Below are 27934 nucleotides of genomic sequence, written 5' to 3'. Positions count from 1 at the left end.
GGGGATTACAGATACAGGATGACCCACCGCTGAATGATTTGTTTTATGTGTGCGTTGCTTTTCAAAACAAACCCTTTCAACATATCTTTATTCAGATTCTGTCCATTTGTATTCCTCCCTGTTCTACACTAGATGACAATGTTTGTAACCTCTTCAATCAAAACATGGCTTATGTATACTGTATGAAGTTACGTAAAAAAATAAAAAATAAAGTGAATAATAAAACATCTAATAGTCAGTCTGTCAGATGTGTCCATCTACTGTAAAAGAAACAAAAAAAAATGTAACCAGATTTGAATATCTAACATTAGAAGCCGACAATGAGAAGACAGATCAAAGGAAAGTGAGACGCACTGGAGGGGGCATCATAAACACATCATTTTAATAAGTGAGGGGAATGCTTTTTAAATCTACCATATGATTTTGGGGGGGAGGGAGGGGACATAATACAATGTATCAAACAAGCAGAGGTTGGGTAACAAATGGGTGTATGTACAATATATGTGCAGTTTCTTGGGCCCAGTAATTTTCAGACGACATGAGGAAGTTTCAGTTTTATTTATATTTAGGATCTTCTGCAATGTACAGGGGTTTTGAAATGTTCAGTTCTTCTCTTCCCTTAAATCCATTTCATATAATAGCAGTTGACATTTAAAAAATACTGAAATGTACATTATTTCTTTTATTTTTTTTACATTTGTATATTAAACAAAACCAAAAAGGAAACAACCAAGTTTGCCTACAAAACAAGGTACCCTGTTTAAATAACTAGAGAATATCCTAGTTTGTCTGATTCAAGTATATACTGTGCATTACAAAAAACTAAATAACAGGAGTCTCTTTTACAAAACAAGACCAAGACAAATACATATTGCACCATTACATGGCACGTACCAAATGCAATATCTTGGCAATATTATTGATTGTTTACAAATTCCCACAAACAAAATTCTGAACAACAAAACAACTCTATATGCAGAAACCTATATACTATATATACATACAGTACATACATATCATGCTAAAAATATTGAAACATTACAGATAAAAACCAAATATTTCTGGAGGAACAATATTTTACTTGCTCTCCATCGTACCCATTAATAACAAACATGTTAAAAATATGCCTTCAAAAAACAATTCGCAAAAAAAATAATAATCATGCCATCTGCTCCTGAGTTGTATACAGTGCCCTGCGTAAGTAATGGGACATTGAAGCATTTTTTCTTCTTTCAGCTCTATACTCCAAAAGTTTGGATTTTAAATCAAACAATTACTATGAGGTTAAGTAGGGGGACTGTGTATAACAAGTGATGTCATTTCTAAATGGTGAAACCAATATCTCTATTGTTTGATTTCAAATCCAAACTAGAGCCAAAAGAAGAAAAAATGCTTCACTGTCCCATTACTTACGCAGGGCACTGTAAGTGCAATGTGCATCATATTTGTTTACTTTCTTAAAAGAGGAGAATAAATAGTTAAGAACTGGAGTTGTGATAGAGTTTTGGAGTGGTTTTGGCCTTAGTGTTGTCCATATATCAGTTGTGTAAACAGGCAGTGAAGAAGGTACAGTTCATTGTAGAGTAGACAGATGTGGTTCCCTATGGGCAGCATAGAGCTGTGCTGCTGTGGTGTCAGATCATGTAGTTCTTCTTCAGCACCTCTATGTACTGTTGTGTGGCCCTGCTGACTGGGTCCTGTTCCACACCCATGCTCTTGGGGGAGCCAGAGGCAGAGCCCACTGGGGACATACGAGCTGTGCCACCCTCCAGCTCTGCTGTCGCTGTGGACCAGAAAGAGAGAAACACTGATTAACCTGGTTAGCAATAGCTATCCACACAGTACTGTAGCTTCCTGTATGTTGAATTTGCAAGATACAGTATTATCTAACCTAGCAATGATCAAACAGGCCATATGATTTGCTCTTCTAAACTCTTCTATTACAATACACAAACAGAGGAATATTTTCTGTAATATGAAAATAAAATAAAATGTTATTAACAATTCTAATATCAAAAGTTAAAAATTCTGACTCGAGAGAAAAGAGAATATTGGGCATAAAGACTTACCATGGTCCAACTCTTTTGATATGTTTCTCTCCAATTCATGTTGCATCTGAACAAAAAGAAATAGATACTGAGATGTGTAAAAAAGCATTTTCAAAGCATACATTTGAAATGCCCATACAACTGCAGTAAGGTGGGCTTTTAATTACTGTAGGCACAATATTCATAATTGGGTATCCAATTACCAAACAAAAGAGAGGTAAATTCACAAAGAGATTGAGAAAATTGCCCCTTAAAGCTTATCATTTTGGTGAATGGACTGAAATCGTGCTTGTTGAAAAGGCAGACTGCATGAAACAAAACACTGCAATCATAAAAGCACACCAGAACATGCAAGCAAGGCTTTTCTTTTAGTGTAGATGAAAACCTAATGGTGTTTTTTTTATTTATTCCATCCTAGACAACTTTCCCTATAGGAGAGACGTAATCAAGCAGAATGGGACTCATACCGGAAGCTTTCAAATCCCAGAAATCTAAAGCCATGCCTTCCTGGAAGTCGAGTTTCCCCATTCACTACAAATAGCTTACTGTTGGACACATTCAACATTCACTGTTGTTGTTATTTTCATGTTCCAATAAACTGTTTCATGGGTTTGGAGTGTCATTTTCAAAATAATTAGCTGTCATCACCATCAATTACCTGCATTATAGTTAAAAGACAATTGTACCCCACTGAAAACTGCATTGGAAAACCGCACTTCCGTACCCCAGTAGAGGGGTGTTTGTTCCGCGGTGGTGGGTGTAAAGGCAAGTGGAACTAGTAGGAGAAGTGTAGTAGGGGGCAGAGAGGAACACATTTTTATGTTCAACTTTTTTCATTTTGTTGAGATGAGTGTTCACTGATTTGGAGGAGAGTTGCTGCTTTATGTGCGATTGGGAGATAAATGTTTCATTAAGATGAGAAGTGTGACGCTGATGATAGCCACCACTGCAAGCAGGGAATCAGCAGCCTGGACCAAAAGGCTCAACCTTCTGTGCGTTCCTGCAATAAACATGTACAGGGACTTGATTGACACTGGTGGGAAACGCATTCCATGTGAGCTGAGACCCTTGATGAACTGCACCCTATAGCCTATAGGTGGGCCTATATGCTTGCTCAATGAGACACATTAAAACAATTCTTCACTTGCTTGATGCATGTGACACTGACTCTCTGCTCTCTCAAAGGGAAATATTTATACATACTAAATTGACACAGGACAGCGGGGTTAGGGTTAGTGTTATGGTTTGTTAGCAAGCAAACTGCTGATGAAAAATGCTGCTGAAAACTATGTAGAATTGCATTAAATGTGCTTACAGACGACCATATTTTCCTGGGAGAAAACTCCCAGACCCTCAGTCCAAATTACGATTAATTTGACCAATGATTCTGCCAGTTGAAACGTCGCCACTGAGTGTTGTGGGCATGCTCTTATATTAATGATAGCAACATTTATTTGGGGGGAGCGCACTGGAAAATTGCACTACACATATATGTAAATATATGTTACGAGATGTAAATTGTCTACCCGGAAAAGCCAAATTGCGCTCTCATGCGTGCTCTTGTCAGGAATCGGTGATGTTGAAAGCCCACCAAAGGGAGAAATTAACAATGAGAAAAACACAAGTGCATCTCTTTTTTGTTAGACTGCTATGTATCAAATCCATGGCTTTACATATATTGTGGTATTCTTTTTTTCTTCTTCCTGAAACCTAACCTGAAACCTATTCACAATCTTGTGAATAAAATCTTTGTTGGAGATAGTATTAGGTCCCTGGATCATTCAAGTTAAGGCATAAAGATGGCTAGTTAGTGGAAAGTAAAAAACAAATCAAAAGAATAGCCTTATGCAGGCATGTAACCTAATGGTAATCGGTAATGGTCATTTTAATGCTGATAATCATTGAGAAGTTAAACATATTTTATTCATATGAATAACAATTTATTTGTAAATGCTGCCGTTTTCCCACTTGCTTGATTGAAAGCTCTGTGATTGGTTTGCAGTCATCCTAATTGCATCCTAATCCTACTATGAGCGTAACGTTTGCTAACTTACATTAGTGGAGATGCTAACAATTTTACAAAGCCAGCTCCATGGTAACTCACCAAAAATATAATAGCATCCAACTACAAACAGAAATGCATAAATCCACATAAGAGACACTGGTAGGCTGCTAATGAATTGGTAATCGTTATATCCAGCTTTGAACCTAGGTCTAGGAATGACTGACTAAACAAGCAGTTAATCAAAAATGTGAGTGACATGTCTGACAAGTCTGCTGACTTGAGAAATGGTGCTAAGCACTATTCTTTTTTTTTTTTTTTTACCATTTTGATTGTAAACAACTGAAGTAGGCAGCCTAACATTTACCCAGAAATTATTAACTAACATAAAGTAACTAACATAATTTGGAAATTTAATGGCATTCCTATTTTTAAGATGTTATTTTCATCTACACAGTATAGCCTATAGCATGACTTACTGTCTCATTTGAGTATGGTACAACAAAAAACGTTCTAATGACCAAACCTTGAACAAAATACATCTGTATTCTAAACTTAAGAAATGATCAATATTGCATTAATATCTATAAGGCCTAAAATCACAAATATTACCAAAATATTGATTGTTTCCTGAAACAATCCTACCATTCATAACAAATTAGAAGACAGTTGTCACAATTAGTTTTTGGAGCTTTTCTACAAATTAATTTCACCTATTCATTCATTTCAGTTTGATATTTGTGACAACTGTGATTCTAGCTGCAGATACTGCCATTGCCTGCCATGAAGTGAACCAGCACTGCCACTCTCCCATGCGATGCAAAAATACATTTACGTGGAGTGCAACAGTATAAGCATGGGCCAATGGGAGGGTGAGGAGGGTGGAGGAGAGAGAGGCAGCAGGTCAGTCAGCTACACACGACTACACACCTGATCATGAGTCTGGCTGAAGAGAGGAGAGATGAGAGACAGACTTTTGAGCTAGAAGCTGAAGAAGGCGTGAGAAATAGAAGAGGTTAGGCACAAAGTCCTGCTACAAGAGAAACTCAAGAAGGACAGAAAAGGTGCAAGAAATAAGAATAGGATGGAAATGTAGTTATTAAGGTTTAGTAAGAAGAGGAAGAAATAAAGCAGTTGAGAGAATTATAAGCAAAGCCATAAGAAGAGTTTGGTAATTCAGATTAATTTAAATACATGTTGTCAGTGTGCAAAAGTTACTCTTGGTAAAAAAACCACATGTATTGATGTCCTACTGTACCTATGTTAAGACAAAATGTCAGACATGTTAATGCATAAAAAGCAGATCAAGTTATAGTACATACAATAAAACAATTTGCTATATTAAAATAATGTGAACAATGACGTCACCATGGAGATGAAATTTGGAAAGGTTACAAAATGGTTCAAAAGTAAATCACGGCCATCAGAATAATTGCTAACCCAAACCTCATATTTTTAAGCAATACAAGCAACCCCTGCTATTGCCAATCAGAAGTGTGTTGACCAGAGTGCTCACCTTAGCCAGGTAGGCCTCTACTCTGCTGCTCTGTCCTTCCCCCAGGGGGCTGAGGAGGGGTGCACCTAGGCCAAAGCTCCTGTTGAGGGGCCCCAGTGTGGCCCCATAGGCCCCTGCTGAGCCATAAGAGCCCACGTCCAGCGAGGGCCCTCCCAGGCTGCCGTTGGCAATGGTGCTGGCGATGAGGGACTTGCTGCGCTGTCTCTCGCCCAGCAGCTTGGCATTGGCCTCAGTAAGACGCTCGTTTGACCTGGGTACAGAGAACACAGAGCCAAATTGCCAAATGCTGAGTTAATAACAGAAAAGAGTCAGAGCCCCACAACCTATATATTGTTAAGTTGCATGCATGCCTCAGCATCACTTTGTTTTCATACATACCCAGGATTGCCAATCAGTCCTTTATCCAGGCCTATAATTGCTTCCTCAAGCTAAGAAAATAAAGCTCCATTCTAGGCAGGGTGTCTAGGACAGGCTTCTCACCTCTCTAGTTTGGCAGCCAGGGCCTTGCGGAGACGCAGCTCCTCAGTGTAAAGCTCTCTGTAACGGTCCAGCTCGGTGCGGGTGGAGTCTCGCTGGCTCAGGCTATCCTGCTGGGTGGAGCGGGTCCGGCCCAGTTCTCCCTCCAGCTCCCTGATACGCTGCTCCAGCTGTGAGCGTAGGCTGGCCTCATTGGCTGCTTTCATCTGCTCCAAAGCATCCTGGGACGCCGCCTGGGTCTGAGGTATACACACACAACATATGCATTGGAAGTCATAGGCCATGAGACAGGTGGGTCTGAAACATACTTACATGACACAAAAAGGTAATGTCCGTTAATACAGGATAAAAAGCTATTAAAAGAGTGTAGATTTGCCTCATATTGTAATGGTTACACAGGAAAACATGGTAACATGGACCAATACGTGCTCTGATCATAATGCTTCAATAATACAGTCATGTGTACAGATTTGCCTAAAATGAGTGGGTAGATGAAATGATACAGTACATCTATATAGCCTTTATCTACCAGCGCGTCCCCACCTGCAAAAAGAGGTTGACCTCCTCCAGTTTCTGGCGGATCTCCTGGCGGGCCCTCTCCTCGGCGTCGCGGCGGTACTGTTCGGCCTGGCTCTGGTCCATCAGGCCTGCCTCCACCTGCCTCCGCAGGCCCGACACCTCCTCCTCCAGCTGCCTCTTGCTGCGCTCCAGTCGCTCGTTGCTGCGACCCAGGCCCTTCAGAGAGGACAGCTGCTCCTTCAGCTCCCCGTTTACCCTCTCTAGCTGGCTGCAGCGAGACACCTCTTTCTCCAGCTGCACAGACAGCTCGTCCGTCTGGCGACAGAAGAGAAAAAAGACATGAGTCAGAGGACAGGCAGAATATTGGATAAGTGGGATAGGCAGCAAGTATGAGAAAGATATGATGCTCTTGTGTTGGGAACATTTTACAACAGAAGCCTTGTTTTTGGGAGGGTTAGGTCCAACAAGACTAATCAAAATTGTAATTGAAAATAAATAAAGTTCAGAAGAAAATTGTGACAATATTTATTTATTTATTTATTTTTAAATACGTTTTTGGGGCATTTCTGCTTTATTGGGATAGAGACAGTAGAGACTTGACAGGAAGGATGGGAGAGAGAGGAGGGATGACCGGAAAGCACTGCCTCTGACCGGAAAGCACTGCAGAGGGTGGTGAAAACTGCCCAACGCATCACCGGTTCCTCACTCCACTCCATTGAGGATGTCCAGGGCAAGTAAGGCGCGTAAGGCACGCAGCATCGTCAAGGACATTTCTCACCCCAACCACAAACTGTTCACCCCACTCCCCTCCAGGTGGCGCTAGAGGTCTCTCCGCACCCGAACCAGCAGGTTCAGAGGAAGCTTCTTCCCTGCGGCTGTCACCCTACTGAACTCCAACTCTGCAACTAGGTGACAACCTGACAACCTATCAACCCCCCCCCCCCCCCCCCCGGACAATTGTACTACTCTTACCCTTTAGTATTCCTATAAACTGTACATACTGTATCTCCACTTGTACACACTGCTCTTATACTGTATACTACTGCTCTTCTGTACATATCTGGGGAAGGATGGGCTAGGGTTATAATGCAACCAGTGCATTATTTTTTTATGTAATTAAATGACTACGCTGTTACACTCACGTCAACAAATGGATGTCTCCGGACCGCTCTCTGGGTACTTTGGTTAGTAATGAGAGTCCGGGGCTTCTAATGTTAACAACTCTGTCCAATCAAAATAATTGTTTTTTTTACATTTCCCTTTATGGGTGGCTGGTCTAGCTGAGGTGCTGAAGCCTAGGTGTACCTTGTCCTTCATCCGTCCGATGGCTGCCTCAGTCTGGGAGTGTCTGTGATCCATCTCCCCTCTCAGGCTGCTCATTGGAGACCCAAACTCAGCACCAGCACCGTCCTGTTCCCTCAGCTTCTTCTTAGCAGTCTTTACCAGAGTACGCAACCTGCAATACACACCCCACACATTCACTCCATGTAAATGTCAGACACTGACTACAAGCACAGACACAAACTTCACACCATCTCATCGGTGGACAACACAAAGAAATAGGATAAAAAACAGCTATACACAGATACACACTGGAAACACTTCATACCATTACTGAGTCACAAACAATTGCACACTACTGACTGTCTTGACACTCACTATATGCTTTTACTGACTTAGTGCAAAATCACTACAACAGATTCAGATACACCACACAACATACAGATCACTGACGCCCTTAACATGGGCCTACACAAAAAGACACATCTAACTCACACAAAAACCACAAACACAAGGCATAACTCTAACTCAGTCACACCATACCCATAGACACAATAAAGTACATCTAACTGACAAAAAATCAATAGGCACAACAAGACAATCTTACTGAAAAAGAAAAAGAAAAAGAGGACTCTTTTTACAATGTTTCAACTAGGGCTGTGACGGTCATGGAATTTGGCAAGAGTTGGTTGTCATGCAAATAATCGTTATAACCATCATAACTGTTTCGCAACGGGAACACAACTCTAACGCATGAAAGAACCAGAATAACCTTGTGGTCGACTGCTGAACTCATCCAAGGTTTTTAAGAAAATCTATTTATTGATTCAACAAAAAGCAAGAACAGCTGCCGCTTGATAATTAGAAAAAAAACACAAAAGACACTCTAAGCCTACCATAGTCAGTGCAAATTACAGACTGTTGTGTGTGTCCTTTTAAAATAACAGGCTAAAAGAGCAAAATAAACACGTGCTATTTAATAGCAAAATAGGCGAACTATAAGAACTTTGTTCAGTCTATTATTAGGCCTCTTCATTTAAGTTCTGTGCCAGGAACACAAGTATATTTACATTGTCTGGCTTGAGGCAAGACCGGACAGGGGTAACAATGTTCCCCGCTGTACTAAAAACACTAAACTTTGAGGCTGTGCTCGTTGTGCAAATACACATGTATTTTCTTGCAAGTTTTGCCATCAAAGGAAAGCGACCCTGGTTGTTGCGCCACCACGCCAGGGGATCATCAGTGGACTCCAGCGTGTCTTCTTCTAGGTAGCTCGTAATTTAAGTGACAGCACGCACTCTCATCGGTAGAGGGGCAGTGCTTTGCTGGCCCTTTCACTGACTGAGATCCCAGAGGTTCCTCTTCTTGGCAGAGGGTGGCAAAGGTGACAGTAGTTTTATTTAGGCCTACCTCCTCCCCTCCCCCACATCTAGCGTGCTAGCTAGCGGGAGCTTCAAAGGAATAGTGCATTTCTTGAGGGAGAGAGACTTTCGCATGCTCTCTCCCTCAAGAAATGTACTATTCCTTTGAAGCTCTCGCTAGCTAGCAAAATACGAAACAGTTTGATAGACAGATTATTGTTGCAAAAAAATTGTTAATAATAATGATTTTACACTCATACTATCAGGTAAAATATATCTACATGAAAATAAAAATCCAGATTTTAAAATTAAATGTATTTCAATGGTTATGACTGTCGTTTTTTTTTTTTTTCATGGTCGTCCTCATGTAACCGTGTAACACCAGTAACCGTCACAACCCAAGTTTCAACCCTTAGGTGTTGACTTCATCAGGTCTGCCTAACGGCCAAACAAAGAAAGAAATAAGCACATAATATCAAATATAAATTCACAAATCATCCTAAAAAATGTAAATTGCTAAAATCACCCTGCACACATTGAAAGGCTTATAAAACAGTGTGAACGCAATTGTTGATGTCATGCAGGTATAGGCTACTTCAAATAACTGAAATTGCATATTAGTTGTTGAGGTTTTAACAATATAGCCTCCAAGTATAGCCTAACAAGTGTAGCTGAAAATTATTTTCACTTCCCTTTATGAAATTTTGCCTATTTTGTCATCAAATCAACAGTTGTGGCAGTGCATCTCGTCCCGCTCTTGGTGCAGCACCCTGAAAACTGTTAACGGAGCTAAGACGGTACACTCTCGTTTCGGTGTTCGTGTAGTTCTGGCGTAAGGGTTGAAAAGTTCTGGATTTCGACACATTGAACTTCTGCACCTGCCTAAAGCTTATTGGATGTGCGTACAGTACAGTTCCTTTTCTTGCACATCTAACTGACAAATTAATAGACACAACAAGGCACATCTAAAAGCCAATCTATGCATGATCTGGCACTGCAGTACTGAGGCTCCATATGGAGGGTATGAGGCAATTGCGGAGCCTCCGGAGTCATGTGGAGGTGAAATCAAGCTCTGTACAGCGATTCCTTGTGCTTCCTAAAATGTGTAACAATGCAGAGAGCTCCATATCGCTCCGCAGTGACATAATCGGTTGACGGTAGGTGGCAGAGGTAGATCGTCAGAAACTATTGAATGTGTAGAAGACACCCTCTGCTCTATGGAGCGCAAAAAGCATGAACGCCTTGACAGCTGCGGAGGCCACATTGCTGTAAATGCTGAGCGGACACTGCAGACGCCGGATTGACCATAAATCGGCTTTAACTTATACAACAACCACAGACACAAGGCACATAGACAAACCAAAGTACATCTACCAGAACAAATCCATAGACAAAACTAAGCACAACAAACTCAAAAACAAATCAAGAGTCAGAACTAAATACATTCAACACACAACAACAAGGCACATCTAACTGCCAACAAACTGAGAAGCAACCCAAATCAATAGACACAACAAAGCAGATTTCAGATGAAAAACAAACCCACAGACACAATAAGACACATCTGACTCACACAAAACCCACAGATAGGGACACCAGGGGTTGGCGAAGCCGGGAAGGAATGTGCTCTACTAGGCTCTATACGGTAGCTAGTACACATATAGGGGTCGCTCTGCCGTTGGTGAGGGGGTCGCTGTGCTGGAAGTAAGGTGTCACCTGTACATTTCTTTCTGGAGCTCAGTGTTTCTATTCATCTCCTGGTCCAGCCTGGTGTCCACAGACTTCTTCTGCTCTGCTATCTTTTTAGCTTTCTTCTTCTCTATCTCCATCTGTAACACAGAGGGATTGATGAGAAGTCTTTAAACACATCCACAGTCTGTCTAAATAGATCAACCCATTTGGTCTGTTAAGTAATGTTGGTAGTATTATATTTTCAGCTACTAAAGAGAACATACAACATTAACGATAACACTGGAGGGTCTAAATTACATTAAACTGAGAGAGGCGCCAGCCAGTTTTTCTACCAGGCTTTTCTTGAAGGAAAAAAAAGACTCAAAGAACGGAAGCACCAAGTGGTGGCGTTAGTCATTCACAGGGCTATTTATGATAGTAATGTCAGATATAGCTAGGAGCAATTCTCAATAAAATATGGGCGCTAACGTTACAAACAGACTAGCCACGTCTCACTTTAGCACTCTAAAGCTGTATGGAATGTCATACGTCACGGCATGTGGAAAATCGTTTTAGGAGGAGCTAAGAAAATAGAACGTATCGCCCAAAATACACATAGTTTGACCTAAATGGCAATTTTCTGTACTTGAATCATTGTGAAATAACACTGTGCAACACCAGAATGTCATACAGTGCCTTGCTTAAGTAATGGGACAGTGAAACATTTCTTATTTTTTTGGACTTGAAATCAAACAATTAGTTTGAGGTTAAAGTATAGATTATGTCCTTTTATTTAAGGGTATTTTTGTATATTGGTAAAAAAAAATATATTTGTATAAATATTCCACCTATTTCAGGGCACCAAAAGTAATGGGACAGATTCATATAATGACAAAATTAAGCACTCATGTTTAGTATTTGGTTGACAATCCTTTGCATCCAATAACTACCTGAAGTCTGCTACCCAATGACCCCACCAGATGCTGGTTATCTTCTCTGGTGATGCTCTGCCAGGCCTGTACGACAGCCATTGTTTTGAGGTCTTTTTGCCTAAAATGTCATCATCACTCTGGCACATGATCATATTCATCTTATCTGTCCACAAGACCCTTTTCCAGACCTCTGGAGGCTTTTTAGTTGTTTTTTTTAGGAAACTGTAACCTGACCATCCTTTTTGAAGATAACTAGTGGTTTGCAACTTGCAGTGAAGCCTCTGTAGTTCAGCTGGTGACGTATTCTGTGGATGGTAGTCACTGACACATCACGCTTACCTCCTTGAGAGTGTTTCTGATCTGTGGGACACTTTTTTTTTCTTTCTTCTCCTTAATTATGGTGAGCATTCTTCGGTCATCCACTGTAGAAGCCTTCCTTGGCCTACCAGTCCGTTTGCGATTGCTGAGCTCACCAGCACTTTTTTCTTTTTCTTTTTAATGATGTTCCAAATTGTTGATTTTGGCAAGCCTAAGGTTTTGGCTAGATATCAGATTTTTCAGCCTAATAATGGCTTTGTTGACTTTCATTGACACCTTTTTGGTCCCCATGTTGACAGACATCAATAGCAGACAGAAAGTCTAGGATCAATACTAGACATTGACAGCTCTCTTATGCTTGCACAAATGATGTGACAGAATACACCTGAATAACCAGAAACCCCTTTTGGTGCCCTGGAATAGGGGGCCTATGTATACAAATGTCTAAATGGTGAATCCAGTATGTACACAAATACCATCAAATAAAACCTGAGAATCTCTACTTTAACCTCATAGTAATTGTTCCATTTCAAATCCAAACTTTTCGAGTATAGAGCCAAAGAAAAAAATGCTTCACTGTCCCATTAATTATGCAGGGCACTGTATATCAGCTAAAAAACATCAAAATTATGCCTTTAAAGCACTGCTTTAGCATGGCCAGTTGGACCTGTTGTACCAGTTGGACCTTCGTGGCCAGTTGGACCTGTTGTACCAGTTGGACCTTCATGGCCAGTTGGACCTGTTGTACCAGTTGGACCTTCATGGCCAGTTGGACCTGTCTGTGTTGTGACTGAATGTGTGGTTGCCATCGTCACCTGGCTGCTGAGTTCTCCCTTCTCCTTCTCTAGCTCGGCCAGACGCACGCCCAGCCTGGAGCGGCTCTTCAGCTCCTCCTCCCACAGTGCATGGGAGTCCTGGGCATTGTGGGACAGCATGCTCTGCTTCTGCACCTGAGCAAGGGAGTGTAGGGGGTAGGGTGAAGGATGTGGGGGTACATACAAAGGTGCTAAGTGATTTGGAGCCACAAAAAACAGGTATATATCACTATTCTTAATTGCCTTCTTCTCCTCATCTCCTTTCCTTTATCTGCACTGATATGAAAGAAATGGGCAGGCAAAAGCAGATACCAGGGAGCAACACCATATTGAATTCACCCATCTTGTGTTTAAAGATCAGTGCAGATGATGGAGAGGTGACAAGGAAAGGCAGCCACATAAGACACAAGACACAACCTTCATGGTCACAGAAATTGAGCGAGTGACCAACCTCGTGATTGAGTTGATCCTCCAAACTCATCTTGCTGCCTTGTAGGTTTGTAACCAAGTCCTCAAAACGATTCCTGACCTGAAGAATTAATAAAGGTGAAGAAATGTGTGAATGAATGCTGTTGCTCATCATCTGGATCACCCTGGAAACACAAGGAAAACCACTTCAATCTAGAAGATGTAACATGCACCATGCAGCTCTTAATACAAACAAAAGAGTGGTCCCACGCACCAAGATTACAATAGGTAGAAACAAAGATACTGACGCAGAGAAACCATCACCAAGAAAAATAACACAACCTGAAAAATTTAAAAGACATTTATGATAAAAACACTTTCATGCAATGTCTTTGGATTTCTGATGTATAAGGTTGTGCAAAAGGCCTGTAAAGTCTAATTACAGTGACTAAAGTGCAGGGCAATAGTGATTTCTATTCATTCAATTTGGGGGGGGGATTTTTCCAGACCATAGATCAACCCAGAAAAACGTCTACAACTACATCTGAAATACCAACCCCTCCTCCCGGTGAAGAGTCAGATGGCTGTAAAGAAATTCAATACCTTAATAATAGTACTTAAATAACATTGCATTGCATCTTATTTGTAAGACAACATATGGAGATGGCTGAGCTTGTATAGGGTGAGAGTGGTGTAATCTGCATAAAACAGCACGTTTTATACAGTACCTACATTAACATATTCAGATGTTTATTGAAATATTGTGCTTCTTTCATATCTGAGTGTAGCAGGGTTGGTTCCACTGAGATTCTGAAGGTAGGGGTTAACTTAATGGGGGTGGATATGTTTGGAGGCAGTGACTCACCATGGCAGCCTCCTGGGCTCCTTTCTGTAGCGTCTCAATTCTGTTGTTCTGCTGTTTGGCTGCAGCCTCTAGCCTGGCATTGTCTATCTCCAGCCTACAGTGACAGCAGATTAACATTCATATTTGCTGATTTTCATTCATTCATTCAAAAGCACAGTATCATAGAGTTAAAAGCTTTCTTCTAGCTTCAACACATATGGTTTAATTCATTTATTAACTAGCGTTGGGTGCAAAACAAATGACTGGGACAGATTATGACAGCATGTTCAGTATCGTCTATGTATTTTAAACCCTCTAATTTGAGCCTATTTATCTCAGAGAATGTGTGTGTTTGGATACCTCTGCATGGCCTCCTCCAGTTGCTTGATTGTGATGTCTGAGCCTGCCGAGGCCGACAGTGTCTCCTGGAGTTTCTGAGCGGAACTGCTGAGCTCACGCTCCTTGTCATCGAGACTGTTCTTAAGACTGTTAATGCGCCTTTCCGCCTGGACATACTGGTCTTCACTGTCCTCCAGCTACATACAAACAAATTACCAATCAGACCAGAGGTCATAGTCATTTTACAGGTTAATCCCAGGCTATCACGCTCACTCTAATCAACAGCTCTACCATTCATAGGTCTTATGGCCAGCAGACAGCAGCTTTCTCTAAATACACCTGCACTAGTGAGCTAGGATTAAGCAGCTTGATTGATGCACATTATACAGCACGTTCTGTATTGTAGACACAATGACTCCAAACAGCCACAGGGGGGCACTGTCCTACCTTCCCCTTGAGCCTGTCGATGTCCTTGAGCAGGCGTGACTTCTCCTCCTCCAGGTCATTGCGGTAGCGGGTGTTGACCTCCAGTGAAGCCTCACTCATTGACAGCTTCTTCAGGGAGTCTGCCAGCTCCTGCTGTAACTGCCTCAGACCAGTCTGTGGTCACAGAAAACAGAGTGGGCATTTAGTTAAATAGATACTGTAGATAAGTCTCACTGTCAGCTAGCATAAGGATGAAGGGCTAAGGGGGAGAGGTAATCCTCTTACTATACTCTATCCTGGCCTTACCTCCCTGTCGTTCTTCTCCTCTTCTAGCTTGTAGACCTGGTCCCGGAGGTCAGAGGCCTTGCTGGCCAGCTCTTTGCTCCTGTCCTCCACCAGCTGCACCCTCTCCTCGCAGTCCGAGCGAAGTTTGACCAGGATGTCGCTAAAGCGCTCCTGAGCATCAGTCACAGCGCGGTCCTTAGCCGACCCTTTGTTCTGGGCTTCTTCAAGCTGCTGGCGGATCAACATGGCCTCGCTCTGGGACTGGGCCAGTCTCTCTTGGATGGCCTCCTGCCGGGCACCGGTACGGCTCGACTGCTCCCTCTCCGCCTGCAGGGCCCCCTCCAGCTCCCTCAGCCGGGCTGCCGCCTGCTCCTTCTCCCGCTGCAGCGCCTCCAGCAGCAGGCACTTCTCCGTCAGTGAAAGTGTGACTCGGTGCACCTCGTTCTCCAGGCTGTTGGCACGGGCCTCTGCCTTGGACAGCTTCTGGGAGAGGCCACTGACTGCCTCGCGCTGGCTGGCAGCCTCACCAGTGCGCTTGTCCTGGGTGCGTTGACGCTCCTCTCTCTCGCGATGCAGGGCCTTCTCAGCATCAGAACGGACCACCTGGCAGCGCTCAACCTCCTGCAGGGCTCCAGCCAGGCGCGTCCGGGCTGATTCGGATTCGGTCTCTAGCTGCTCACGGGCCTGCCTCTCATGCTCTAGCCGGGTGGTAGACACAGCCAGCTCTGCCTTTAAAGAGGTCAGCTGGCCGTTGTACTGGTAGACCGTTTGCGCCAGGGCCTCCTCATTGAGCTTGAGGTCCCGACGGGCATCCTCCAGGCGTTCACGCAGTGCCTCACTCTCCTCAGCCAGACGGCCCTCCTCCTGGCGACTGTGGGAGCGCGAGCGCTCTAGCTCCGTCCTCAAGTCGCTTAGTTCGTCCTGGAAGATAGAGCTCTGCTGGACGAGTTCCTTCTCCCGGTCACTGGCCTCGGTCAGCTGGGACAGTGCCTGAAGACAGCAAGGCCCACACTCAACAAACACAGCACTGACCACAGTCAATACAAAGGAGTCAGCACAGCAGCATACTCAACTGTTAGAGACTTAATCAATACTACTGTGTTGAACAGCATGACATTGAGGGCATGAGTGAAACTCGACATTACCTCGTTGCTCTTGCTAACGTTCCTCCTGTTCTCTTCCTCTATCTCCTGCTGCTTGCGGAGATGGTTGTTGAGCAGGTTCTCCTGCAGGGCACGAGCACTGCGCTCCTGGGCCAACAGCCGCTGAGTCTCACTGCGGTCCTCCTCCAGCTAGAGGACATACAAACCATTCACACTCACACATACTGACTTGCATTCATGTGTCTAAATACAGATAAAGAGGGGAGCTGAGACATCACATCTGACCTGTTACATTTTTTGAGTAGACCAGTCCCACTCTTATATTTTTATTGGATAGAGACAGTGAAGATAGACAGGAAAGTATGGAGGAGAGGGCATGTCAGCAGGGCATGAGCCAGATTTGAATTCAATGCTGACATGGGCACAAGTGTGCACTGTTGGTCATGGTGCTAGACCACTAACCCTAACCTGTTTCATGTTGTTGACCAGAGCTCTCATCTCCAGCTCCAGGTTCCTCATGGAGAGCTGCACCTTCTGCCTCTCCTCGGCCTCTAAGCGGTGCTTCTCCTCCTTCCTCCTCAGCTGTTCCCGGGTCTTGTCATACATCATGGAGGCATTCCTGTGTTTCTCTTGCTCCTGCTTCAGCATGAACCTAGAGAGAGAGTAACATTGAGAGGAAGAGAGATGTGAAAGAAAGAAACACAAAGAAGCAAAAGAAGAAGAAAGAGAATGCAGAGTTGGGACAGTGACGTCGAGAGACTAGACAGACAGAGGTGCTCACTTGAGGTTGTTGAGGTCTGTGTCCAGCTCCAGTTGTCGGTGCTCCAGGGCAGACTTGGTGTCTCTGATCTCTTCCATGGCAGTCCTCAGCTCGCCCCTCTCCAGCTCCAACTGTGTTACCTTGTCGGCCAGCCGGCTATGACGGTTCCTCTCCCTCTGGATGGTGCGCTCATACTCATGGAACATATTCTGCAGCTTCACCATGCTCACTGAGTCTGAGGGGAGAATTTAGGGTCAAAGCATACAAAGACTACATTGTGGTTTTATGAGGTCAGCTGATGTTAGGCTCTCTATTGAACCCAAACAGAAGTTTACAGGTATTACTAAAGATACTGCATTCTAAGTTAAATAAAGGCAGTAACAAAGTGCAGGTTTGGAATCATGAGACAGCTTCAGCTGTTGAGAGTCAATGTGGTGAGTGAAGCCAGTGAAGGCTGAGCTTTGTGTACCTAATGTGATGGAGTCCAGCTGTTTGATGAGCAGAGAGGCGTGACGGTAGCCAGAGATGGGAGAGTCAATGTCATCTGTGGCTGTGTCAGAAGACTGGGTCAGCTCATCAAAGTCCTCTGCCATCTCCATCTCACCTGCAGTCTGTATCTGAACACACAACAAAGGATTTGTGACAGTTAAAATGTGGTATCACAGTCGTGGGTTCTTAATATGAAATTAGTAAAATAGTAAGTTAGTAAGATTTGTAAAAAAAAACTCATGATAGTATAGAATGACTATGGCAGAACTATACCTTGTCTTTCCGAAGCACTGCAGATGGAGATCTAAATAACACAAACAGACAACAGATTGGGAGGAGTTATTTTGGAAAATGTAACAGTCCCTCCTCAAGCTCAGTGTCTGTACAGAGTACACTGAGAAGAGGTGATTTAGTTGACGTACGATGGTATAATGCAGTATACGCTTCAATATTAGGAAGGAAGTAGACATGCAACTAAATAGAGAAAACCTAATTGAGTCAGTCAAATCTAATTCAAGCCAAAAGAAAAGTCCAGATAATTTCCCACCACCAATATTTGAACTGTCAAAGAGGTGACACCAGTATTTTGCCAAAGATAAAGAAAATGGCATACTGCATATATACCTTCCTTCATCGTCCGACACTTCACTTAAAGTACTATCGTCAAACACTGAGAGGGGGTCTCCGTTAACATGGGTGTAGGGGGTCTTAGAGGCTTTGCCACACCTGGCCCCACTGACCAGCTCCAGAGGGGGCAGCTGTAAGGTCCCCTCTTTAGCTACAGCTTTCCCCTCCTCCTTTTGCTGCAGCCGTGGGTATTGTAGTTCCTCTGGAGCCCTGTTGGCGCTAGGAAGAGCATAGACCTAGCAGTGAATGTCACGCACATGACATGTACATGTACATGTACACCAACAGCCGGTCATATGGTTGCTCTGTGTGATGTCATCCAAGAAGTGCTTCGGGAAGGGAGGGAAACCAATCAAAACTATGACTGGGGTTGTGGTACCACAGACCAGGGTATGACCATAGAATTAGATCTCAATTCTACTGCTATGGGTATGAAGGTATGGTGCTTTCTAAGGATTGGCTTTGGGTGGTTTGTCCTTAGAGGCAAATAACTGTTGAATGAGATTAATCAGTTCCACTTAAGAACAGTGAAGATGCCCATCAGAGTGGATAAGACTCTTTACTTGCTCTACTTTTGAGTTCTCTATCATGTAAGAACCAATTGCTTGGCTGCTAAAACTATGACAAAATGACAAAGCAAACTTAACTTATCTTAAAGACAAAAGGTGCATACCTATTTGGACTTTTTGACCACAGTCTTTGGGTAATATGGTCACTGGTTTTGAGCTGCTGTTCCCTGTGAGTTGCTCCATTTCCACTCTGTGACTCCTCTAGGTGTCCTAAACTGGTTTCAGGTTTCCTCTCTTCTTCTCGTTCAAGTTCAGATGGTCTGCTTGGTCCTCCAGCATCCCATGAAGCACTTGATTTTTGCACCTTCATTTTGGTCTTTGTCTTCTCTTGGATGACCTGAAAAGACAGGGTAAATGTTTAATGATCAGAGCTTCAGAATGAACACATACTGTACTGAAACAGGTTAAGGCCAGCCTAAGATGTGTTTTGAAGCAGGTATCCTTCCAACATATATAATTCAGTGTGTCACCCCTCCCCAGGGAGACCTAACACCTCGTCGTGGTTACTCTACAAGGGAACATTGTAGTCAGTTAATTACAGGGATATACTTGCATTCCCATGCAATACAAAACAGCTACTTTACTCTTGCATATGAGATGTAACATATTATACAAAAACACACTTTATTATCAAAACGTATAGCCTGACAAGACATTCCAAAGGCTGGCCAAAAGTTTTGTGTGTATGAGGATTACAATATTAGTCATATATTAGACTTAATGTGCAATCACAACACCATGCAAAAACACACAGTCAAAATGAAAACTGCTAGAACAACACATCAATCCAATCACAGCTTGTTTTCATTGAAAAGAAAACAATTAATTTCTACACACACACTTTCACCACTTCCCACCACACAAGCTAGGGAGAATGAGCAAAATACAATTGACCCAAGTGAATAGAAAAACTAATATTTTCTCAAAAAGTAGCATGCAGAGCTCAGAGATGGAGAAAAAAAAAAAAAATCACTAAGAGGAGATGAATGGTTTTTCGGTGGATGATGGAGTGAAATCCAGGATGCACACACTGAACAGCTGAGTGAAAGAAAGACCCCTTCCTGAGGCCTGTGTGACAGAGAGGACAGTCTCGGGCAAGGAGTCAATGACGTGCTAAACGATGCAGCAACTGTCAACACCATACATGGTGAGGGTGTAGAGGTGAAGGTGGAGAGCAGAGGAGGACTAGAAGTTCACTTCGGTTCATGAAAGAGATAAAGACAAGGAATTCTACTTTGGGACATACAGACTCCTTGATGTGGAAAACAGCAGATTTCTAAAACAGAGAGAAATTGGTAGAGGAAAAAATTGTTTTCTAGGTCTATTTCTCCAGCCATGGTTTGGGTCTTTTCTTACACAGACTCAGCTGAAGTCATAGAATGGATGAATGAAGTGAGAGAGAGAGAGAGAGAGAGAGAGAGAAATACAGTGGTGGAGACTATGGGAGCGAGGGCGCCGGCCATTCTCTACCTCTTTCTGGAGCAGGTCCTTCTCTTTCTCCAAATCCAGGAACACAACCTTCAGCATCCCTACCTCATGCTTGAACCTCTGCATGTCTTCCTCCAGCTCTTCGTCTGAAAGGCCTGGTGGAGCTGGGGGCCGTACACTCAGGGAGGGGGGCTGGGAGGAGCGCACTTCAGGTACCTCTTCTTCTGAGAGAGATGGGTCCTTCTCTGCATCTTCCTTTTGGACAGAACAGCTTCCCTCTGTGTTAAACTCTGGTTTGCTGCCCATATCTGGCTCAGGTTTGGCCTTGGTTTCGCTTGACGATGAGACAGCATCAGACCTGGGCTCTGCATTTCCATCTGTGAAGATCTTAGTGGCATTGTCCATATCAGAGTCTCCCTCTACAGCTTTACTTCCTCCAGACAGTTGTGTTGAAGGAGACCTGTTCACCTGCTGCTTCTCTGCAGCAGTGTTGTCACTAGGGAGCTCCATGTCCATTGCCTCACTGCCCTCAGTACTGGGGCCGAGGAGGGGGCTCCGTGGGAGATCACAGGGCTGGGCTCTGTCGTCACAGTGAGAGTTCTCCGCAGAGTCCGTCAAGGAGTCTTCCAGCCCCGACTCCCTCTGCTCAGGGATGGTGAGCAGGACTGTGCTCTTCGCTCTGGTGGTCGGACGCACGATGGGCTCCCCCTCCTCTTCATCACTGGACTCTTCCTCAGCAGTTTCAGTGGGGGATTTAGCCATTCCCTTCTGTTCTTCTTCAGTAGTGACCTCAGGTAGCTCCCCAAAAATCTCCTTCAGTTCAGCCGCCACATTCATATAGTGGGATTTGACCTCCCTTTTCTCCACCTCCACCCATATCTTCTCATAGCGTTTCTCCCATGGCACCTCCTCATCGGCTCCCTCTCCTTCTCTATCTAAATGTCTCTCATCCTTCTCCTTCTCCTCTCCAGTTTGGAACCCCAAAGGGCCAAGATGGTATGACTTACTTACGTCTAACTCTGATGGGTGTAATGCATCATCTTTCTCCTTTGATGGCATGAGTAGACAAAGAAATGTGGTTAACACTGAGGCAGCAAACTAAAAAGGGACAATAACCAGGTTTTGGGTCTAGAATATGCAAGTGTTACCAAGTCAAACAAAACACTGTTCAAAAGGAAGATGTGGGAGCATGCAGGTACGATTTCTTACTCATATCATTTAAAAACAAGATTACCACATCAATACTGTATAGAGTACAGGTCAACAGATAATATACTTTATGACAGTGGATAAGTGGTTAATGAAGCAGTCTGTGGTAGTAACATGGTGAAGTAGTAGTGATCACGAAGGGTGGAAGGTGTGGAATGGATGAGATACAGCCAAGCAGGGTTTGCCGTTGGATACAGTGCTGAGGATATGAAAGAGTGAATGTATAGTATGATGATATAGGGAATGAGTGATGTGTTTGAGCGAAAGTGATAAGGCAGGGTAGAGATATCATGTATAACATACAGTCATGAGAAAAAGTTAGGACACCCCCCAAAATATTAAGTTATTCTCTTAAAAATATGGACATATCAATATGTTATCTTCTTTCTAACAATGTCTATAGATAAAGGGGATGTAATTGAACAAAAAACTATGAAAATGTAACTTTGTAATCATTTATTTAACGAAAAATTAACAATAATGCCAATTCCTACTGAGGAAAAAGTTAGGACACCCTATGCCCTAATAGCTAGTATTGCCCCCCTTGGCTGAAATAACCTCAATTAGACGTTTCTTATAACTGTCTACAGGTCTCTGACATCAATTGGGAGAAAGTTTTTCCCACTCCTCCTTGCAGAATTCTTTCAGCTGTGTGATGTTCGAGGGGTGTCTTGCATGCACAGCCAGTTTCAAATCAATCCACAGCATCTCAATAAGATTAAGATCCGGGCTTTGACTTGACCATTCCAGAACTCTCAATTTATTTTTCTTGAGTCATTCCTTGGTAGATTTACTGGAATGTTTTGGGTCATTGTCATGTTGCATGGTCCACATCTGCTTCAGCTTCAACTTTCGAACAGATGGTCTCACATTTTCCTCAAGCACCCTCTGATACAATACAAAATTCATAGTGGATTCTATGATGGTGAGCTGACCAGGCCCTGCTGCAGAAAAGCAGCCCCAAACCATGACATTTCCACCCCCATGCTTCACAGTTGGTATGAGGTTCTTGTTCTCAAATGCTGTCTTGGTTTTGCGCCAAACATGTCTACTCTTACTGTGCCCAAATAGTTCAACTTTGGATTCATCTGTCCAAAGCACATTGTTCCAGAAGTTCTGGTCTTTCTCTAGGTGTTCTCTGGCAAACTTTAGTCTTGCCCTGATGTTTTTTTTTGACAGCAGGGGTTTCCTCCTTGCACACCTCCCATGTAATGCAAACTTGTTCAGTCTCTTTCTTATGGTGGATGCATGTACTTTGACATCAATTGTGGCAAGAGATACCTGTAGGTCTCGTGATGACATTCTGGGATTGTTGGAGACTTCTTTAAGCATCTTTCGGTCAGCTCTTAGGCTGAACTTGCTTGGGCGGCCTGACCTGGCCATGTTGGTGGTGGTTTTAAATGTTCTCCACTTGTAAATTATTTTCCGGACAGTGGAATGGCCAATTTCGAATAGTTTGGAGATCTTTTTATATCCCTTCCCAGACTCATATGCATCTACAATTTTTCTTCTGAAGGCCTCAGAGAGCTCTTTTGATCTCGCCATGGTGATGCAACTCACTTCAACAATCAAGAGCAAACCAAACTAAATATCTGAGGTTTAAATAGGACAGGCTCCTCCAAAATCCTCTGTAACGATGTTCTAATCATTTGCACCTGATGTGGTGCTCTTTATTATAATTTTAGGCATTTTAAGTGGAACTAAATGTAGGGGTGTCCTAACTTTTTCCTCACAAGAAGATTGCATTTCTATTAATTACATTTTACCAATAATTTTTTAAATAATTTGTTTCAGTTGTATTTGTTTAGTTATATTACCTCAATTTTTCAATATTGTTCAAATGAATATCAAATGTCCATATGTTTGAATATGTTGAAGAAGACAAAGGTTTTCATAGGGTGTCCTAATTTTTTCTCATGACTGTATGTAGCGGTGTAAGGAATACATGATGAGGTAAGATGGAGAGGGTACAGCAGGGTATTCCCAGACTAAGACCCACCACTTGTGGCTGTTCCTCAAGCTCTGAACGGATCTCACTCTCTTGACTCACTGGCAGGAGGGACTTACGGGCAGGAGACTCTGCAGGGGGAAAGACAAATCTGTCTTAACAAAAGCAGTAGCAACACATGTACATAAATAGCCATAGTCTTAATCAACCTTGGGTCCTTTACCTGGTTTCAACACTGAATCAGCTATATTTGGCATTTCCTTCGCAGTCTTGACTGGGCTGGAGGTAGAGGTCACATGGTCTGAATCCCAATCTGAGTCTTAAAAAAAAAAGAAAAAAGAGAGAGACAAAATCCTGTGACTCACACAGTGGCTACAACCAGGCTTAAATAACCTAATAGCAGTGGAAAGGTATTAGAGATGTACTCAAAAGCACATGCAGAGCCTGTGGTTTCATCCCTCCTTACCATCCTCGCTATCTGGTCTCTGGGACAATATCTTCCTGGCACGCGCCTGGGGTTGTGGCTGGGATTGGACAGAGGAGTGAGGGGTGAGGGGGGTCAGGGACCGGGGGCTGGGCAGTGGAGGGGTCTCAGATGGAGACGGCTTCTTCTCTTGGCTACAACTCCTCTGGGATGTATCCGTAGGAGGTGTTGTGGGGATGTCTTGTTCCTGCTCCTGGACAGCAGGCAGTGGGACGGGGGATGGAGAAGATTCCTCCTGCAGCTCCTCGACCCCAGGAGAGGCTACTCTTCGGCCAGGGAGGGTTCTCCTGCTGGTGGTGCTTGCTGTGTCCCAGTCAGAGGCATCTGGCATCAATGACACAGTGAGAATAGTGAGAGAGTGGGACGTCTCAGGACATGAACAGCAAGGCTACTTTACCATTACAGCGTTTCTTTGGATCTATACATTACAGATCATGCACTGAGGAGGCACTAAAAAAAACAATACTATGTAGAGGCTTACGACAACAAACGAGATTCATATGCACTAACCTGCTTCATTTTTTTGAGTTTCTTAAAAAGTGTTTAATGAAAGAAGAGAAAGATATTCAGAATAGACTAATGGGATGATTTGTTTGAATAATATTAGACAGATACAGGTCATTAGACTTCATAGTAAAGTTACCTTCAAGGTCATCTACGTCACCCAACCCCAGCTCCTCCATGAAGTCTGTAGAGCAGAATGAAGGACAATGTCACACACATGTAAAATATAACATGTTTATGAAAAAATAGCCAGGCACTAATAACGGAAGAAGAAATCGTGCCTGTTGTGATAAAAGCACCGCATTATACACAGAGCAAGGGCAGGTCTTAAGGAGCATTTTTAGCTATAGGGCCATCACAGATTTTCAAAATGGCAGCTAATATCACTTTGGGGCCGAGCGATATTAGCCAAACATAGCTAAACATGGTCTTAAGACCTGCCATGGCTCTGTGTCAAATGTTGTGCTCTTATCACAAAAGGCACAATTCCTTAAAAATGTGGCCTCTAGCCTCCCACCTATAAGTACTAAGTTAACTAATAATCTGTGTTACCTGTCTTTTTGTCAGCATCCTCTTTGGAAGACTCGATTTTGCTCAAAACAGACAGTGGTTCCCTCTTTATCTTCTCAGGCTGTGGAAAGGCAACCTGTTACAATTTACACCAACAACCCTGTATTTTCCCTAAATTAACTGAAGCTGAACTTACCTCCTTTTCTGGGACATCATCATTGTCATCATCATCACTGTTGTTTCTTAAAACTGCAAGAAAACAAATATAACACTGAATTAATTTGATATGATGAGCTGAAAGAGCACAAGAGCGAATCAATGGACAAGAGGACAGCACAAGGCTCCAGTTGGATGAGCTGGCATGGCAGGGTGCTGAATGAAGCCAGAGCAGTACTGTGAGAGGCTCCGCCATGCAGATGATCTTATGTTTAATGTGCTGAATAAAAAAGGAGGGTGGTTAGGGAATGGACAAGAATATATAAACAAAGCCCCCCTTGCTCTGTTCTAAGAGGGCCACAAAGCCATGCAAGTTGTTTTGTTCTATTGTTGCTAAAAAGCTGGTAAAAATGTAATCAAAATGTCAGTCACTAGCTTTGTCTATAAGGTAATCGACACAACAAACAAACCTAGAAACTTGTGGCCCTCTAGGACCACATGTGGGGTCCAGGTGTAGGGTGAGTTATTGGGGGGGGGGGGGGGGTATGAGTTAATGTGGGTGCCATGAGTATTCACTGCATGAGTGATGTCCACTGGGATGACTGGCATGCTGCGCTTTACGAACATCCATACCCGGTCCCTGGCTGCCTCTGGGCCTGCCTACACTCCTCCGAGGCTCTAGATTTGCCATCCTATAGCTCCCAGATCCTCTTAAGAAAGAGGGAATGTAAAACAGGTCTACAAAAGGAATGTAATACATTTTGTCAAAGGGTGGAAAAAGCACCATAGGAGACTATTCTTTTGTTTCACAATACTAGGTGTTTACAAAAATAGCTAAAGTTATAATTCTTAGAGAAAGGTAAAAGTAATCAGTGAAAAAAGCAAGATATTTATGGTTAGCTCTATCTAAATAATTAATTTTCTAAATAATGAATTGACCAAGTACTAATACTGTATGCAGTTACTGATTTTAATAGTATAGCCATACTGTTCTTAGAGAGCATGGAATGGTAGCTGGGATGATTTCAAGAAAGCATAGCTATAATGGTGGTCATCCATTCATTTGCTTAGATCAAGTCCCAATGAAAAAAAAAACATTACTTATGGGCATTACCTTCTTTGTTCTTTTCTGAAATACTGGAAATCACATTGTTTAGATCCCCAGCATTCTGTTTTCTGGGACTGCCAGAGCAGGTCTGGAAGAAGAGGACGTGTCTGTAAGCAAATCTGATAAAGAATGACCAATGCTACAAGGGAACTCAATGTCTTTTTCTAGTTCCCACTGTACCTCTGAATCCCATGAGTCCTCCTCCTCATCTCCTTTCTCCAGACCCAACTCAGAAAGGAAATCTATGGAGAAAATGTTTATAGGTGTATGAGCTTTAACAGTTGTATCAAAGTGTATTCTGTGTTTTTAGCTTGATATCTAAAAATGTCCCTTCTTGAGAAAGGTCTATGATCGATCAGTTACCTCTTTCTTTATCTTTGGAGACCTCACTTTTTGGGACTGGTGCATTAGCAACAGAAGAATCATCTTCCTCCTCATCTTCCTCCTCGTCAGTATGATGCTTTGTCTTTCCCTTATCCATCTCCTCCTTGTGCCCTTTCTCTTCCTCCTCATCTTCCTCGTCTATATCACCTTCGTCTTCTTCATCCTCATCATCATCTTCATCCTCCGTGGAATATTTTTCCTGTGTGGTAGAGATATTTTGTGAAGCTCTGAACTGTATAAACAAACAGTAACAGTGAGTTTTTTTGCCAAGCAAGTAAATTAACATTGCCTTGCGTCTGAGGGAGTCAACAGAAATCATTGCACAGCTTAATGCCTAGTTGTGGTACTATAGCTTCCATCTTACCTGTTTAACAGAATATTCGACATCTTTGACAGGCTTTGTAATGTCTCTGACCTCAAATGTTTCCCTATCATGCAGCTCATCTTCAAAGGATGAATCAACATCAACATCATCAATGTCTGTCTGAGGTATTTTCTCTTCATCTGAAAATCCATCACTCTCAGGATCATGCTGCTGAACAACAGCAGAGTCTTTGATGGGGGTGTTTGGTAGCTTGTTGTCCTCTTCCTTATGGTCATCTAAAAACATCCCATTTGACGTCTGCCGGACAATGCCAGTTCTTTTGTCATAAATGCAATCGGTATCATCTAATGGAGTATAAGCAGCAGCCTCAGGCTTTTGGTCATCCTCAGAGTCAGGGTCGGAGAGATCGTCATCACTTGAAAAATGACCCAACATTGTACCAGTTTTATGACTATGTTTAATGGCCATCACTGGATGTCTATCTGACTTCATACCATCATTATCATCTATGTTTTCTTCATCCTCTTCTCCTGGGCATCCATCTAGATTGTCAGAATAATTTCCCTCTTTGACTGTTCCACTGGCAAAGTCATGTTGCCATTGTTGGTCTTGGCAGTCAGAGTCTTCACTTTTCTCTTCATCTTTGTCACTCATGTTGTTATCATCTTCCTTGTCAACAGCCACCTCTTTTTCATCCTGCAAGTCATCCTCATAAGAATCATTCTGTCCAACAATCATTGACACAGTGACTTCTTCATAATCCTCTATATCTCCCTCACCTACATCCTTTCGGGCTTCAGAGAAATCGAATTTATCAGCTGCTTTATCTAACTTCTGCTTGTTTGCACTCATGGGCCTGGCTGTTGGTGATGGCAAGTCTCTTGAGGTTGAAGAGCCACTCTTCAAGGATTTATAAAGGTCAAGATCCTTTGTCCATCTGCAAGCGGACATTGTGTCTTTCAATTTATGTGGAATAGCCTTGTCAGGAGACCCTGTGGCTGCTATATCATCTTCATCATCCCAACCACCATCATCATCAAACATCTCTTTATTGGTAGCCTTTTTGTCTCCTGGCTCTGGAGACTCTG

The 27934-nt window shown here is 42.9% G+C and overlaps 1 protein-coding gene across 4 annotated transcripts in view; it reads right to left on the bottom strand.

The window, feature by feature from the left end:
* Window positions 1-548: 548 nt before the first annotated feature.
* ankrd26 (ankyrin repeat domain containing 26) overlaps window positions 549-27934 on the bottom strand; it is a 35606-nt gene continuing 8220 nt past the window's right edge. For 2 of the 4 annotated variants that reach the window (XM_083665743.1, XM_083665742.1), the window contains 30 exons: window positions 26501-26720; window positions 26318-26379; window positions 26144-26225; window positions 25070-25122; window positions 24916-24994; window positions 24503-24547; window positions 23842-24183; window positions 23599-23694; window positions 23427-23506; window positions 18895-19127; window positions 18219-18440; window positions 17868-17898; window positions 17575-17722; window positions 17127-17340; window positions 16814-16997; window positions 16388-16534; window positions 15264-16232; window positions 14979-15131; window positions 14553-14728; window positions 14214-14307; window positions 13906-13932; window positions 13392-13469; window positions 12941-13075; window positions 10921-11033; window positions 7868-8018; window positions 6587-6877; window positions 6047-6282; window positions 5567-5816; window positions 2070-2115; window positions 549-1783 (listed from right to left, as the gene is read on the bottom strand). In XM_083665743.1, the coding sequence (XP_083521869.1) occupies window positions 1635-1783; window positions 2070-2115; window positions 5567-5816; window positions 6047-6282; window positions 6587-6877; window positions 7868-8018; window positions 10921-11033; window positions 12941-13075; window positions 13392-13469; window positions 13906-13932; window positions 14214-14307; window positions 14553-14728; window positions 14979-15131; window positions 15264-16232; window positions 16388-16534; window positions 16814-16997; window positions 17127-17340; window positions 17575-17722; window positions 17868-17898; window positions 18219-18440; window positions 18895-19127; window positions 23427-23506; window positions 23599-23694; window positions 23842-24183; window positions 24503-24547; window positions 24916-24994; window positions 25070-25122; window positions 26144-26225; window positions 26318-26379; window positions 26501-26720 (5106 nt within the window). In that variant the 3' untranslated portion in view covers window positions 549-1634. The remainder of the gene's footprint in view (window positions 1784-2069; window positions 2116-5566; window positions 5817-6046; window positions 6283-6586; window positions 6878-7867; window positions 8019-10920; window positions 11034-12940; window positions 13076-13391; window positions 13470-13905; window positions 13933-14213; window positions 14308-14552; window positions 14729-14978; window positions 15132-15263; window positions 16233-16387; window positions 16535-16813; window positions 16998-17126; window positions 17341-17574; window positions 17723-17867; window positions 17899-18218; window positions 18441-18894; window positions 19128-23426; window positions 23507-23598; window positions 23695-23841; window positions 24184-24502; window positions 24548-24915; window positions 24995-25069; window positions 25123-26143; window positions 26226-26317; window positions 26380-26500; window positions 26721-27934) is intronic. The other 2 variants (XM_083665745.1, XM_083665744.1) reach the window with 2 other exon arrangements.

The sequence above is a fragment of the Argentina silus genome (genome assembly GCF_951799395.1).
Source record: "Argentina silus genome assembly, chromosome: 3".
NCBI classification, from domain to species: Eukaryota; Metazoa; Chordata; class Actinopteri; order Argentiniformes; family Argentinidae; genus Argentina; species Argentina silus.
The sequence above is the reverse complement of the archived record's forward strand: the minus strand, read 5'-3'. Positions and strand labels throughout refer to the sequence as shown.